This window comes from Gavialis gangeticus, unplaced genomic scaffold (genome assembly GCF_001723915.1).
Source record: "Gavialis gangeticus isolate Ggan-Ray unplaced genomic scaffold, GavGan_comp1, whole genome shotgun sequence".
NCBI classification, from domain to species: Eukaryota; Metazoa; Chordata; order Crocodylia; family Gavialidae; genus Gavialis; species Gavialis gangeticus.
Window position 1 is genome coordinate 59,153,398 of NW_017729022.1, and position 16,068 is coordinate 59,169,465.

Below are 16,068 nucleotides of genomic sequence, written 5' to 3' on the forward strand. Positions count from 1 at the left end.
TTTTTGGGGAGAAACCAAGGTGGCTTTCTGCCACAGAACCAACCCTATGAACTGTCAGCCATCTACGTTTTCCCTAGTTAACTTAGGTGCTTAAAGTTCTGCTGTCATGCCAGCATCTTGGTTGGACTAAGATTTTGGTGCCTATTAGGGCTGTGCAAATCTTCAGTCGCTGATTTGATTTGACAGAGATTCGGTCCGATTTGGTGGCTGAATCTCCAAATCCAAATCAAACCAGCAGACCCTTTAATCTCTCCAAATCGAATCGGAACTCTCCAAATCAATTCAGAAATATTCCACGGTTCAAACATAGACACAGCTTTTAAATGTTTTTTCTACATACCTTAAGGTACCAGGCAGCTCGTGAATGCTGAGATGCTGGGTCGGATGGAGCGTCTCACAGGAGCGTGGGGGAGTCCCCAGCGTGTTTTGGCAGGAGACTCGAAAGTGGACCAGAAGCACTTCCAGTCCACTTCCGGGTCTGCTGAGGAGCATGCTGGAGGGCTCCCGCCCATACCTCCCCAGCTCAGTAACTGGTGCCTCTTGGGCCTGGATAGCCAAGCCGGAGGGACCCCCCGTTCATGCTCAGCAGTAGGCCCAGAAGTAGACCAGAAGTACTTCTGGTCCACTTCTGGGTTCACCACTGAGCATGCGGGAGGTCCCCCTGCAATCCTGTGGGATGCTCTATCTGCCCCAGCATCACAGTGTTCATGAGCTGTGCCTGGTACCTCGAGGTACGTAGAAAAACCATTTAAAGCTGTGTCTGTGTCTAAATCGCTGATTCTCTGATTCTTCAGATTCTGATTCGGCTGAACTGAATCAAGGACAGTGATCCAAATCAACAAATCAAATCACTGTCCCTGATTTGATTCAGCTGAATCCAAATTGAATAGGGCCCATTTCTCACACCCCTAGTGCCTATCTAATCACTGTGCAGGAAGAGTGAGTTGGTTGGAGGAAGGAGCTGAGTACAGCCTTCTTCCCTGTAGGTTAGACACAAGGAATAGCAGTGGATGCTGGTAGGAGAATACACAGTGGGGCATGAAGTGCTGTGGAAGCCTGCTAGAGAAGCGGGGGATATGGAGAAGATGCCCAGGGTGGTAGGGGGGGGGAAAAACTTTCTCAGGGAGTTGAGTTAAACTCAAGGGTTAAATTGCTAGCCATCAGTTTGGTTGGTGAGGAGAAGGGAACTTGTAGAAGTCTACCCAGTGGGAAACTGATAGGTAGGGAAGACTGGTTTGGGGAGTGTGAAGAGCAGATGTTCAATGAAAATTGAGTTTGCATTTTGCACATAACAAATGTTTTCTTTGCATTTAAGACTGTAGATCTCCCTGTAGTTGTCTGATAGTGCTGTGTGTGGGCAAGGGGAGTTCAAAGACAATATAACAAAACCATGACTTGAGCTTTTTTAAAAACCATGGCTTTTTAGTCATTTTTTATGGATTCTGACACTTTTTTTTTTAACTTCTAGAGTTGATAGTTGACTGCTGAGAAGCAAAATTCCTATTAAATTTCATATATTTAGCTGAATTAAATTGAAATTTCCTGTGTTTTATGCAGTGTCAGAGAGGTATTCTGTTTTGAAAGCATAGTTGACATACATTGATCAGAAATGCCAGTTCTCGTTTTAAACTTTTTAAGGAACTCTGTAAATATCTTAAACATCTGCAAAATTAAAGCCCTCTACATGTTATATTCATTTTAGATAACCAGTGCACTCCAAAGAGTGGATCTCCAGTGACCCATAAATCTCCATCCAGTGCCTTGTCAACAGTATTGCATAGTATTCCATCTGGAAGAAAACAGAAAAAAATTCCTGCTGCTCTCAAAGAAGTGAGTGTTTTCCTCATGCTTTATCTCATTGGTGTGAAATTGTCCATGTTAATAACAATAAAAATAAATATAGCTCTTCTATAATGTCCTAGTTCTTTTCTCAGTGAATCTAAAATACTTCTGCTGACTCAGTCTGACAACTAAAGTTTAGCTTTAGTATTGACCTGGGGTCAGTTTTGATTTGAACATAGCCACACTGAAAACTTGTGTGTAAGCTGGTCCACAGTAACAGATGGGATGCATACACTTCAGAGTCAGAATTCTTCCTCCCCTGCTTCCCCCCACCATCTAGGGATGTAGCAATTTTACTTCTGACCGAGAGAAATGGCAAATTACAATGACCTCACAACAGTTCAGTTGTACAGGCTAGTAAATGCAGAAAGTGGAGCTAAAAATGCAGCCTGCTTGCACTAAATGGGATGTGCTTCAGTATAGGAAAACATAAAAATAAGCACAAAACCCCATGCAAAGTTGTTTCTACTTCCTCCTCTTCTGTTGCTCAAATCTATATCCAAGTTGTGAGCCAAGACTCGCTTGCAGGCCCAATGAACGGGCACAGTCCATGTAATTTTTTATTTGGGCATAATAAGTCATGTGGAGGAGGGTGAGTTAACAGAGAACTTAGGATCAGGTCAGAGTCTGAGAGAGCATGGCAATAAAAAAGTGAAATCCTCTGAGCTCTGGAAAAACATTAAAGAAGAAATGGGGAGATGTCAAACCTTTTTATGTTTTGTGTGTTTGTGAGGTGTCTTGAATGTTTTCTGATGTTTTGTTGTGCTGATATGGTATATGTGGTCTCACTGGAAAGCTCATGTTATGCTGTATCCATTTATGTCACTTATTACTGTATAGATTATGTTGTGCTGTCTATGTATATCATGATGATTTTGGAAATGTTTTAGCTAAGGGACTTGGAGATACATATGTAAGAACTATTGCCACTTCTACATACAGACAGAGCCATTATTAGACCCAACTCATTTTTTCCCTGTAATGGGAGAAAAAAGAAATGGCCCATCAGCCAGAGAAAGGGAGGGAGGATGGTTGGATTGAATTCTGATGATTCATGAGCAATGAAAAGAATGCTGATTGGAAGGCGGGGGGGCATGCAAAGACTGACTTTGAGGTTTATTATGTTGTTGTTTTGGTGGGGGGTTGTTTTTTTTTTTATATATAGAAAGCCTAGCCAGGTTAGAATTGTGTTATTTGCAACCCAGGCTTTGGATGATCCAGGCCCCGGAAGTCATGGCCATTAGGTGAGTCTTCTTGATGATTCTCTAGAAACACTGGTGGTACTCCCAGGAGGCTAGGGGGTAGCCAGATGAGAGGTTAAGAAACTTTACCTATCTTTTTTTGTTCTGTTTCCAAACTTATAGTCAGTTTTGCTTATATAACTCTTGTTTCCTAGATGCAAGACTTTTTTATTGCTTTGTCTCCTTATTGCCTATGGAAAGAGTGAACTCTGGGTGAGTGGTATTCCAGGCTAGCTCTTTCTATAGAAAGGGGAACCTAAAATTTCTTTCGCAAGCCAAAGTGGAGGCCATGTGGAGCTAGCAAAGATTCCCCTGCAGCTGTGAGGTCTGGTATAAAGGCAGTGGAGCTGAGGCTTTTGAAGATAAGAAGCTATCCCAGGGAAAAACTTGGTCTGTTCTTTGGGACAAGCAGTGGTACAGTGGAGAGAAACTCAGGGCACTGTGGGTACTCTGTGGACAGGCTTGTGACGAGAGGTGCATCAGTGGAACTGATATAGAATGGAAAAGCACATTTAAAAGCTGTTATTAATATGCATGTGTAACAACTGGTAAAATAGTGTTCTTTTTCAGACAGAGTTTTGATATGTGGTTAAATGATTTTTTTTTCCCATTCTGCAACTAATAATGTCATTTAGGTCTATTAATTGTTTCAAGAAGGATCATAAAATTTTTAAAAATTAACTGTTATTGAAACTAACAGTATTCTAAGTTCTTTGCTCTGATACCAAATGAAAGCAGTGCTGTTTTAAAAAATAAGAGTACTTCTAAAACATTGGTGAATAGCAACTTGTGTCAGCTCTCTGTAGACTAACCTCCCATCAACCAATGTCTGGGAAATGAATTTCAAAGTTGTGCACTCGTGTCATTTTATGCATTAGCCCTTGCACAGACATGATTTATTAATGGGATTTTTATTTTCAGTTTTTCTTTGACACTCAGGCGGACATCAGGAGGTATCTGCTTTCATATTAAAGCTTTGCTCATTGAGCTTTGAATATTTTGATATATTCCTTTGTACATACCTGGTATGAAAAATGTTACATACGAGGCCTTCAGTGCTACCAGTAACATAGGCCACAAACAGATGCATAGGCAATGCGTAGGGCAGGCATGGGGGAGCACGTGCCCCTCCCTGAAATTGGCCCTGGCTGGCTGAGGAATGAGGAGCACCAGCTAGTGCCCCCCCACACCCCTGCCTCGAAGCTCCAGCAGTGCTTCTGGGCTCAGCGATCAGCCACTGGCCCCCCACCTCCCTCTGGTCAGCCACTGAGGTCTGGGGAAATGGGTGGGGAGCAGTCTCTTTCATTCTACTCACTGTGGGAGCCAAGTGCAGGGACCAGTTCTGTATGCAGGGAGAGGAGCACCAGGGGCAAATCTCCCTAACCCAGTGCATCTGTGAGGAGTGGTCAGGGGCCTTGCCCTGCTATCCTAGAGAGAGCCTCCCTGAGCCCAGTTCCTCCCTGGCCAGCTTCCACTTGTGCACCTCCCCTCCTCAGCTGAACAGGGAGGAGGTGGGAAGAGCTGGCAGGGGACAGCTCTGAGAGGGAGCAGCAGGGCAAAGCCCCTGCCTGCTCTTTACACTGGGAATTCTAGCATGAGAAGCAGGCAGGGTGTAGCTGGGCACTGCTTCTCCACTCCCCTCCTAGACTGCAGAACGGGTGGGAGCAGCTGCCTCCCCATGCCTTGTCCAGACTTGTGACCCTGGTCTCTGGAAGGCACAGAAGCCTTTCACTTAACTGGTCCTGGTCCCCAAGAAGAGTTAAGGCAGGGGCCAGCATGGAAATATTCAGTCAGCCCAGAACTCTCCTGGGAACAACTTCACTCTGGTTGTTCCTAAGTTATTTTTTTTCCCAGTGTGACTGTTTTTGTTCCGGGAGAGAAAGCTTGAATGCCTGCCCACATGTGGTTTCTACTGGGAGAACAGTGATTCTCCCAGTAGAAACTCAGTGTCTGTATGCAGCAATATTGAACTTTGCTATATAACTCTGCTATGTCGACATTTCATGAGGCATGAGCAAACAGCTAGGGCCTCCCTTGAAACTTGTTCCTTTTTTCCTAATTGAAGGGCTGTTATCTGGAAAATCATAGGAAAAACCACAGAAGTTTTCTACTCCGGCTTGAACTTTTTTGAGCTCTGGAAATGCACTTTACAGATAGTAATGCTCAACCATGAAAGGTGTGTCATTTGCAGAGATAATTGTTCTAATCCGAGTGTAATGAACATTAATTTTAAAATTGCACCCTGTGGCTACCTGTTTCCTAGACACACAAGTTGTATTCTTGATTCACAGTCTAATATCAAGCTGCATCTTTATGGTGGAATTGTGAAACTGCTGTTTACTGTTAAGAATGTAAGTTTTCCCCAAGGTTTTTCATGTGACAGTTGTATCAGTTGATGTGCAGTGAACTTCTATTGTTTAAACTTCAGTATTCTGAACCTCTTTGTATACAGTGACCTGGCAGTATATTTCTATCCTATTTCTACCTGTTGATATCCGATTATCTGTAGTCCTTATTTTTATGAATGTATCTGGTGTTGTCTAAGTTCTTCTATTTATTGGGATTCTGCTATGTTAAGCATTCTTAGAATAAAATATGGAAGAGACAAGAGCTTGAAATACAGTGGATTATGCGAGGTTTTTCCCTGAATAGGGCAATCCCCTTCTGAAGTCATTGGCATCGCCCAGTAGAGCTAAATCAGGTCACATTTTATTTCAGGCTGCTTAAGTCCATAGATCCAAATGTATGTAGCCAGTCAGTAAGCAGATTCAGTATTTTAACATTTGATGCCATCATTGGCCTGCAGACATTATCTCAAGTTCTGGGGGTGACGCATAGGGGGTGCACAGGGGTGCATGTGCACCCCCTGAGAGCACTGGTGCACCCCCCGAAAGCTAACGGTCCTCTCTTAGGTGATGGGCAGTGAGGACAGGCGAGAGCTGGTGCCCCCTCTGAGGGTGCCAGCCAGGGAGTGGGGGTGCCAGGAGAAGGGATCCCTGAGGCCAAAAAAAGGTCAAGTGCAAAAATAATTTTAAAAAATGCAAAGTTAGCAGGATGTTGAAACTTAAATCCAAGGAAAACAGCAGTTGTTCATCTTTTACCCACAGAGAACTGTTTCCCTTTTTAGTTGTTCCTGCTTTAATTACTCTTTTGATACTCAGCAGTTTGACTTTTAACAGTATCATGATGCTCACAGTTTAAGTGAAACATGGTCACTGGTGAAAGTGTGTTTCTCCTAAAGTAAATAAACAAATAAAATAAACCATGGGTTTACTTGATTGCTTTTAATTGACAAACCTATATCTGCCTCATCACTAAAAGATCAGAGATCTTTGAATATAGATGTTTTCCTAAGAGAGTTTCCTACCTGCCAATAAAAACAAAGGTTTAGCTTTAAACTGCTAAATCTTTTGCAAATAGGATCTACCTTTTTAAAATTTTGCTCTCAGGTACAGATTGTAAGTTTGGGCTCACTTTCATTGATCTATTTAGAAACAACACTTTAATTTTTAAAAAGTTTCTGCCCTTTTGTTCCCCTTGGCAGCTTACCTATTTTTAAAAAGATCCAGATGTTTCTGAAGGTCTTCAATTATAGGTGTCTTACCTTCTTAAAGTGTAGTCCAAAGATGAAAATGAGTAGCTGCTGTCTGAAAGCCATGTAGCAGAGTGCAGAAAGTTAATTCATTGGAGTATGGAGTTGAATCTATGTACACATGTGGTATGTATAATATAAAATGTTTTTGTAGCTTATTGAACTATTTTATACTACTGAAAAATTACCCATATCTGAACATTTACAACAGCAAAGATGCTTTAGTTCATGGAAGCTTGGAATTTAGTGCTGAATATAACTTCTTTTCCTTGTATATGTTAATTTGTCATGATCTGTGCTACAGAAAAATTGCATCTTCTGCTTTTCAGAAGAAACTGTGTGGAAGGTATAAGAGCCTGTTTGAAGCTTTAGATGTTACTCATATTACTTTAAATTCCAGCCAAAAATTGCAAGTATTCAAAGTCATATTCATATTCTACTTTTTTAGGTGTCAGCAAATACAGAAGACTCCACAATGAGTGGTTATTTGTATAGATCTAAGGGCAGCAAGAAACCATGGAAACACCTTTGGTTTGTCATTAAGAATAAGGTGCTATACACGTATGCTGCCAGTGAGGTAAGACAGTGTTGAAAGCTAAATGAGCATGGGAGAATGTTTGTTTGTTTTTTAAATACTTTATAATATTACCAGATTGCAAACTAGTTCATGTAACTCTAATATAGTATTTTGAGTTTTCTTTGAAGGAAGCAGAAAAATCTTTGTGTTTAATCTGTTAGGTAGATGGTCTTCCTTTCTTGAACTAAACAAATCAGTAGTAACCTTTTAAAGTAAGTATCTGTTTTTATGGATCAGCTTTCAATAATGGTAGCTGCCAAAGTGTGAAAGCCTTTAGGAGTAACTTTGCTTGCTCTTCCACTAGGTTTACCCCTCTGGCTTCAGAAAAGCATATTGAATCTCTTGGTTTGTTCTTTATCTACACCCTGCCACAGTTTCATAATGTTCAATGCCCTTACTTAAAAAGGGGAAACGTATTGTCCCTTACCCCAGTCCCTTTCTGTTTAATAGTGGTTAAAATTAGTGAAGAACATAGTATTATATAGCCAGTAGATGTGAATGCCATAAACCTCAGTTTGTTGTACCGCTTTACAATATAGGGCAAACAAGAAAGCCAGCAGTTGTTTTTTTTTTTATACTGCTTGTATTCTTTCTCATAAGTCCTATGTTGAGCAGAAAATGCAAAGCATCGGTTAACAGATGCTTTAGTCCCTTGCAGTTACTAAGGGAACGGTATGTCTCTCCTCTCCTGATACTTTCAAGTATACCTCTTCAGGTCTCTGGCCTTGGAATCGGGCATTTTTCAGACCTAGGTTGTAGTCCCTGGTACTAACCATGACTACCTCAGCAGACCTAGTTTCTCAGAACCCTGAAATTCTGTCGTACCAGGGCAATTAGTGTTATAATAACATCCTTAAAACCCCATATAATTTATTTACACAAAAGCACTTTAGAGAAAATTGGTATTAAAGGATAAAGCAGAATATAAGCATGCTGTCACTTGTTTAACCTTTTTTCTACTTGGATTCCTATAAGAACTAACCTCCCTATAAATTCTTCCACAGATCTTCTTGGGGTACGTTGATGTTGCTTCCCTAGCAGTGTTGGGGATACCACTCAAACCTATGCCACCCACCCATTTCTGCTTTACACATGACTAGGGATCTACCAAATTCACAGTGGAAGTGGGCTGCACAGCAGCTCCTTTTAATCTTGCAGGTTCCCCCATGTGCCTCCCCCCTGCCAGTTGGCGGAGAGGCCCCACTGCTCACTCCTGATTGGCAGGGAGGTGAAAACCGGGGTTATAAATATGGTACCATTTTTGCCTCCTGGCCAGTCAATACCAAGCAGCTGGGCCACCAGGGTCTGTCAGCCAATCTGCAGTATGGGGAGCTGCAATGGATTGTACCCTCCAGTTGAGTGGTTTCCAGATCCTTTCAAACCTAAGTTAATAAAATAGACTGTTTAGAAATTATATACAAAGATGGTAACTTTGAAAGTTTTGAGCTAGTCCAGTGTATACAGAAATTTCTAGAGTAGGGGTGGCTAACCTGCAGCATGTGTAACAAGTGGCACAGGCAGCCTCAGTGTGTAGCATGTGGCAGATTGGGAAGGGGACAGGTAGCACAGTATAATTTAAGGCAGAGGATGGAAAGCAGAGCAGCAAATCACCAGGGAACAGAAGCAGAGGGGCAAAAGGGTATCAGAGTAGCATTAGGGGAGGATATGTGGCACACCTACCAAAAAGGCTGGCCCCCACTGCGCTAGGGGTTTTTTTGAGAGGAAGTGGTGGAAAAGTAGAAAAAGGAGAAGGTGGACATAAATGGAGCAAAAAGGAAGAAAAAGAAAAATTGAAAAAATGAATATGTTAAGTTATTGGAAATACTACAATGTTTTTGTAGTGACATATTTTTTTTATTATCTGTAACACAAAAGCATAGAGATAGACCAATGCAACAAATTTAGTTATGTGAAACTGGTTTGTTTGTTTGTCTTTGAGTGGCTTTGTGCTCTCAATCTTGGATAGACCGTACTTGTATCCCAATCTAAAAATTTAAGAATTGTCATAATGGATCAGGCCAAAAGTTCATGTAGTCTCCAAGATCAGATTCTTCAAAGGAAGCAGTAAGAACATCATAATAGAAATGAAAGAGGGCTAAGTTATTTCCACTTACCTTTCATTTTATGGGGGAACAGCATGTACACAGACAGATGGAATGGAACAGTTGACACGCAAGTAAACCACTACCCTCATTTACCTCATGGTAATTAATTGGTATGCTCATCCCCTTACAGTTCAGGTAACAATGAAATAGTGTAATGCTTAGATAGCTAAACTACCACACTAAGACTAATATCAGCTCTAATGTAGTGTTTGTGTGTTAAACTAGGATGTAGCTGCATTAGAGAGTCAGCCTTTACTGGGATTCACAGTCACTGAAGTAAAGGATGAGAACTCAGATTCTAAAGTCTTCCATTTGCTGCACAAAAACACTTTATTTTATATATTCAAAGCTGATGATCCCCATTCAGCTCAAAAGTAAGTAACCATTTTAACTCAGCCCTTTCTGTTGTTTTTTCCCCCTATAATACATGTTTCAGGTGTCATTTCATTAATGTTTTGAGTCAAAGTGCTTGCATGAAATAACTCAGATGCCTGGCACCCTTGGGCTCCCCATAGCTTGGGTTTGGGGTGGGTTGGGACTGCCTGAGAGCTCTGGCATTCGCCGTATGCAGGTCCCTGCGTATCCCCAGTCTGGGCCCCCAGGGAGCAGCATGGATGGTGGCTGTGTGCCCTAAGCCCCACTGTGGAGGCAGCCACTGCCAGTGGGAAGAAGCAGGATTTCTGCGGAACCACCTCCTGTAGCCCCTCGCACAGCACTGCACACCTGGCCCTAGCCCAGCACTACCAGAGCCCAAGCCATGCCCAGTGCTGCCGCTGCCACAACACCAGGCAGAGCCACCACTCTCTTCCCTGCACTGCCTGTGCTCCCACCGGACCTTCACAGACCCACCAGGTCCTGGTGAGAGTCCACGCAGTGCAGGAAGGAGAATGGTGGCTCTGGGCGCAGCTCAGGCTTCGGCAGCACTAAGCTGGGGCCAGACATGTGGCACTGCAGGGTGGGTTCCATGGGAATCCTGCTTCTGCCTGCTGGCAGCAGCTGCCTCCATGGGAGCACAGGACCACCATCACCACTGCTGCCCGGGGCCCTGGACTGAGGATGCACAGGGAACCATGGCCTCAGAGGCAGCTTGTGCCAGAGCTCCCAGGCGATTTCTGACCCTCCCCGATCCTGAACTGTGGGCCCGAGGGTGCCAGGCAGCCCTGCTGAGGTAGCTTCATTCAGGTGCTGGTGGGATGTGGTCTCCAGATGGCTGCAGCAGGAAGTGGGTGGGGGTACCTTAACCCACAACCCATATCTAGGGCACTGAGCAGCTGGCCTGGCAGTACTGGGGGTTCAGGGCTGCCTGACATCCTCAGGCCCACCTGAGACCCACTGAGGAAATAAGCAGGGAAGTTTGGACCCAGGCTGGGGCTGGAGCAGCTGCCCCCAGTCCGGTCTGCCCGTGGCTGCCACTGCTGGGGCAAGGCAGGGTGAGCCGACTGCTGCTGGGGCCATGCCCTAGGCCTCGAGAAGCTCCAGAGGCCCTGCTCAGATTATGCATCCTGCCAGAGCATGCAGAGATGCCCTCCCTCTGAGCTCCAGACCCCCCAGTCCTGCAGGCAACCCCCGTTCCTTGGCTCCAAACCCCACACACATCCACAATCCCCACACCTTCACAAATTCCACCACCCCCAACCATACAAAGTACCTGCAGAATTTTGAAGTTTTTTGTGCATAATTTTGAGTTTTTCACTGTGCGATTTAAAGTTGCACTTGAGACCCAATGTTTTTTAATCGCACAACTAATTGTGATCAATTTTTTAAATTGATTGACAGCCCTAATTCACATATTTACTCAAGCTGCCTGTAAAATACAAGATTTGCTTTTATGTTTTTGTTTGGTTAAAATGCATTTACTTTTAAATTTTGTTATTGCATAATGTTAAAAAAAATGCCTGGTGTTTACCAAGCACAAAGGAAGATGTATTTTTATGAGATTAAAGACTAAAGTGGAAGGAACTTCCAAAATGCACAGTAGTGCTTGTAGCTACACTACCACTCAACTCATTTGAACAGTGTACAGGAATTTTAAAACTATTTTAATACCAAACGACCATTAGCTCTGCAGTGGGTTAGTAATGTTTTGAATGATTTCATAATCAACAATTTTATTGAAAAATATATAAATGAAGTAATTTTTAAAAATACAGAAATGCAAGTCAAACCTGACAATGTTTTTCTTTCTAACAGGTGGATAGAAGCTTTTCAAGAAGGCACTGTATTGTAGTGACTTCTTCAATACTATCTCATGGTCTAAAGGAGCAAAATGTTGAAGTATGGTAATAAACGGAGTATAGCAACTCTGTTTAAAAATAATATGGAATTCTGCTAGAATCAACCTAAACAAAATTGTATATTTATCAAAATTAGGGAAGCTGTTGCCTTTTTTAGGTGTAAGGTCATATTTTTTTAAAGAAATGTGTGTATTTGTTTTTCATACAATGTGCTATTTATTAAATTCCAATGTTTACTTAATGGTCAGAATCATTTCTGAGATTCATATGAAATTCCAAAGTGCCCTTGTGTTTAGAATAGTGGATAGCTTTGTCAGAAAACTGTTAGTAAGTTTGTAACAAAAAAAACACACAAAAAACCCATGCATGAACACACACACGTACTACACTCTTTGCTGCAGCATATCTTTTGTGCAGTTCGTGAATTTGCAATTTAACAATAAAAGTTAAAAACAAAAAAACAAACAATATTCCAAAAGAGGTTAGATGTGGACGCTTGTTCAGTTACGTTAACTCTTTTGACAAGAAGTCATTTAGCTGAGATGCTGCTCTTTAAGAGCCCCAGTCCCATGGGACACTGCTGTTGATCCATACAGACATTTCTACATCATGTAGGCCCTAAATATTAAGGCTGCTACTTCATATAAGCTTCTGTAACAAAAGCAAACATTTCTAACAAGGTATTGAGTTAGTTATTAAAGGAAGTGGAAAGGAGGAAAAAATCAATGCATCGTTCTTTATGTAGCCTACAATTCTGGAAATTATGTACCACAGCTGTTATCAAATTGTGGATGCCAAAGGTATGTTAATGTATTGTCTAACAAGAAATGGCAGGGGAAATTCTTTCAAATTTCAGTAGGATTATAAAGCACAGCCAAATATTAATGTTTTGGTATGTGGGTAAAAGATGAAACCTCTTACCTCCAATTGTTTCAAAAGCCATTTGATGCCATTGCCAGTTCCATTTTGAAACGAAGGGTCTGAATATTTTGAAAACTGAAAATATACATTTAACTATTTAAACTGGAATCATCATATCAAGAAAGCACAATAATTTTAGTGAAAGTGACTTTAAAAATGTGTACCATTCGTTTTAGTGCACTATTGGGTAACTTCTGCTTGACACTTTAAACTCCAGTCTTCCAGCTGTGTGTGTGTGTGATGGGTGGTTTTGTTGTTGTTTGGGTGTGTTTGTTTTTTTTTAAATTGTCAGTACACCTCATTAGGAAACCATTATACTGATTTTTTTTTTTTTTTTTTTTAATGGTGCATATATGCTATTTATTTTTTTTTTAAACTGTATATCTCTGTATAACATGAATGGAACTAACACTATGAAAAAATCAAGAAAAGCCCAAGGGAGCAGTATTTACATATAAAATAGGAAGCTTGTGTATAGCCATCCTGTTCATTTTTACTGTGTAAACCTAAAAAGAAAAGATCATCTGGGTGAGTGTGGGTTTTGGTTATGGTATTAAGAACTGTCCTCTTGGTTGTTGATTCAAATCTATGCCAATAGGTAGTTGATGGATGTTACCAATTGTGTCCTTATCTACAAAAGGGAATTTTAGAAAAACCTTCTCCCTTGATTTATCAGTTCTCCTGTAGCAGTGGGAGTCCTAGTATAGACATGACTTTGTAAACTCCTGATGTTGTTATCAGAGTGTTGATTAAACCTCCAGTTCAGGAGTTTTTAAAGTTGTGACTAATTTTAAGAATCTGAGTACTACCTCCCCAACCAATTTTAATAGGATTGATCACATGCTTGAAGATAGGCCCATATTTAAGTATCTTGATGAGCCAAGGACTTAACTGGATTTCACTGATTTAATGGTAAAATGCTAGAAGCTTTTATCTGTCCTATAGCTTCTACTTGATGAAGATGAACTGATGGCAGTGCCAGTGGAAATTTTGTCTTTGCAAAGATCCCATAATATAAAACAGTTTGTATCCAAAGGTTTTCTCTGTGAAATGAACTGGTGGACTTGCTCTGGTTCCCAGTATATGTGGATAACGCCACAAAATACATGACCAGAAATAGCAGCCAGTGGTCTTAACAGAGGAGCTAGAAACATGGAAGCTAATATAATTTCTTCCTTCTTGGTAGTAGTCCCTCAGGATTAAGACTAAGATGTATGCATTGGGCAACTGTAGGGATGTTTGTGTTGTTACATTTCTTGTTCTGTTGGTAAAAGGTTTAGAGTAATAATTCACCAATGTATTTGAATATATTCCTAACTTCTAGTGCACGAGTAATTTCATTGATTTCAGTGCATGAACAGTTCCACTGACTTCAACAGAACTGAAATAAATCCACTACAGAAAGGAAGCTTATTAAGTTTCAGTGTGTTTGTGTTACTCCCTCACTACAAAACAACCAACCCAATGAAGTCAATACACAGCAAGGAATATGGTGCACGTATCCTGCTTGATAGGGTTTTACAGCTGGCAGTATCACCTGATCTGCTATATACCTCTGACTTGATGCAGAGTAAAAGAACATCTTCCATGAGTTATTGCTGAGGCAGTTGATTGAATCCAGAACCAGTTTCTGTAATATATATTATATTATAATATTCTGTAATATTATATATATAATAGCATATATAATATAATTATATAAAAAAATACTTCAGAAACTGGTTCTAGATTCAGTCGACTACTTCAGCAGTGTGTGTGTATATATATCTCTAAAACACCCATACAAATAAAACAATCTCTTTATGAAGTAAAACAGATGAGATTTTGACAGTCTAAATGCTATCAAACTTTCTCAACATTTGTCCTTCTGTCATGTGTGAAGAAAACTTTGAAGATGTACATGATGGACAATGGTTAGAGACAACAAGTGTTTGGTTAAACCAATCCTCTGCGGTTTTTTCAAGCTAACATGGTCATTTTTGTATTCATATTGTAAGTGACCAGAAAGTGAAACTAATTAGTATATTTTCATTGACAAAACAAAATAAAGTCATAGAAATTACATAATTAATATATTACCACTTTTTAATTTTGTTTTAATAATTAAAAAAAAATAATAGCAGGTTAGGATATTAATTGTAAACATAATAGTAATAAAATTTAGCATGTTCCCTTCTAAAAATATAATTTGAACCTGGCAATATCTCTTGAAGTTTTAAAGGTTTTAATATACATGCTAATATGTTGATTTAGCACATCTTTGATCCAATACGATCAAAGTCCTAAATTCAGGTTTTCATTTGATTCTCATACCAGCCAATCAAGCAATATTTGTAAACTAGCAGTTTTTAAAACAACTGGCTACCTCTGTATTAGAAACCACAGTTAATGTTTAAGATTCATTAGTAGAATGTCTGATAAGCATTGGCATTAAAAATTAGTTAGAACATCTTTTTTTCTGGGTAAGTAAAGGTATTAGATTGCAGAATTCTACTGTTTTATAAGAAAACTAAGCTGAAAACTTTTTAAAAATTTGCTACAATACACTTACTATAAACAAGGATTGATTAACTATCAATGAACAACACTTTAGTAAACTAGATTAAGCAATTTTGTGGAGGGTATCTACCAAAAAGTGTTTTAGTAAGTAAATCTGTCAGGGTTAGAGACAGGCATTTAGTACATTTGTTTGCCATATCTGCTGTTCATTTATACTTGTTTTCCAAATATACTTTATTTGGAGAGTCCTAGACTGTACTGTATTGTCTAAATGAAAGAATAGAATCTTTTATTTTGTAAATTAAGAGTTGAAAGTCATTGTAAATAGTTGTTGTGGATATGTATCGTGTGTACAAAATAAATTCCTGAAAGTTAATAGTAAACTTTTTTCTTTATGCATTTTTACAGTCACCTGAATCTTGTGTATTTATTTATTTCTCCAATTCTAGAATTTGCTGAAGAGTTGTTCTTCAGAATCACTGGTTTCACTTTTTTTTAAGTGTTCTGATTCTTAGAGTTGCCAAGAAAATGTGGAAATGATGAACTGTGTGTAAACTAGTGCTGTGTCTGCCTGGGTTCACTCACACCTCTAAGAAATATGAATTATTCCATCCATCCTTCAGGGTGCAGTGCAGTGTAGTGTAATTATACAGCTGTAATATTTGCTATTTTGTTCCAACCAAGTGTCTTATATTTGGTTTTCCATCTCCTTGCCCTGAGAGATTTGTCTGTGACTGCTTTTTGTTCAGTTTCCCCCACAAACAGGTGTCAGACCAACCTGGTGGCTTTTTATGGTCAGATCACCAGATCATTAGATGCAGGGGTAGCAGTGGACATTGTCTTCCTGGACTTCCGGAAGGCTTTTGACACTGTCTCTCACCCCGTTCTCATTAAGAAAATGGGAGGCTGTGGTGTAGACACCCACACAGTCAAATGGGTCGCCAACTGGCTAGAGGGCCACACCCAGAGGGTGGTAGTGGATGGGTCCTTCTCAACTTGGAAGGACGTGGCCAGTGGGGTTCCGCAGGGCTCGGTCCTCAGGCCCACACTGTTCAAC

The 16,068-nt window shown here is 40.5% G+C and overlaps 1 protein-coding gene across 1 annotated transcript in view; it reads left to right on the plus strand.

Annotated features, from left to right (window-relative positions):
• The window catches only part of FGD6 (FYVE, RhoGEF and PH domain containing 6), a 116,005-nt gene extending 104,065 nt beyond the window's left edge, over window positions 1-11,940 (plus strand). Inside the window, exons 18-21 of the mRNA XM_019515067.1 lie at window positions 1,703-1,830; window positions 7,124-7,252; window positions 9,583-9,731; window positions 11,548-11,940. Coding sequence (XP_019370612.1) covers window positions 1,703-1,830; window positions 7,124-7,252; window positions 9,583-9,731; window positions 11,548-11,584 — 443 coding nt within the window. The 3' untranslated portion in view covers window positions 11,585-11,940. The remainder of the gene's footprint in view (window positions 1-1,702; window positions 1,831-7,123; window positions 7,253-9,582; window positions 9,732-11,547) is intronic.
• The last annotated feature ends 4,128 nt before the right edge of the window (window positions 11,941-16,068 follow it).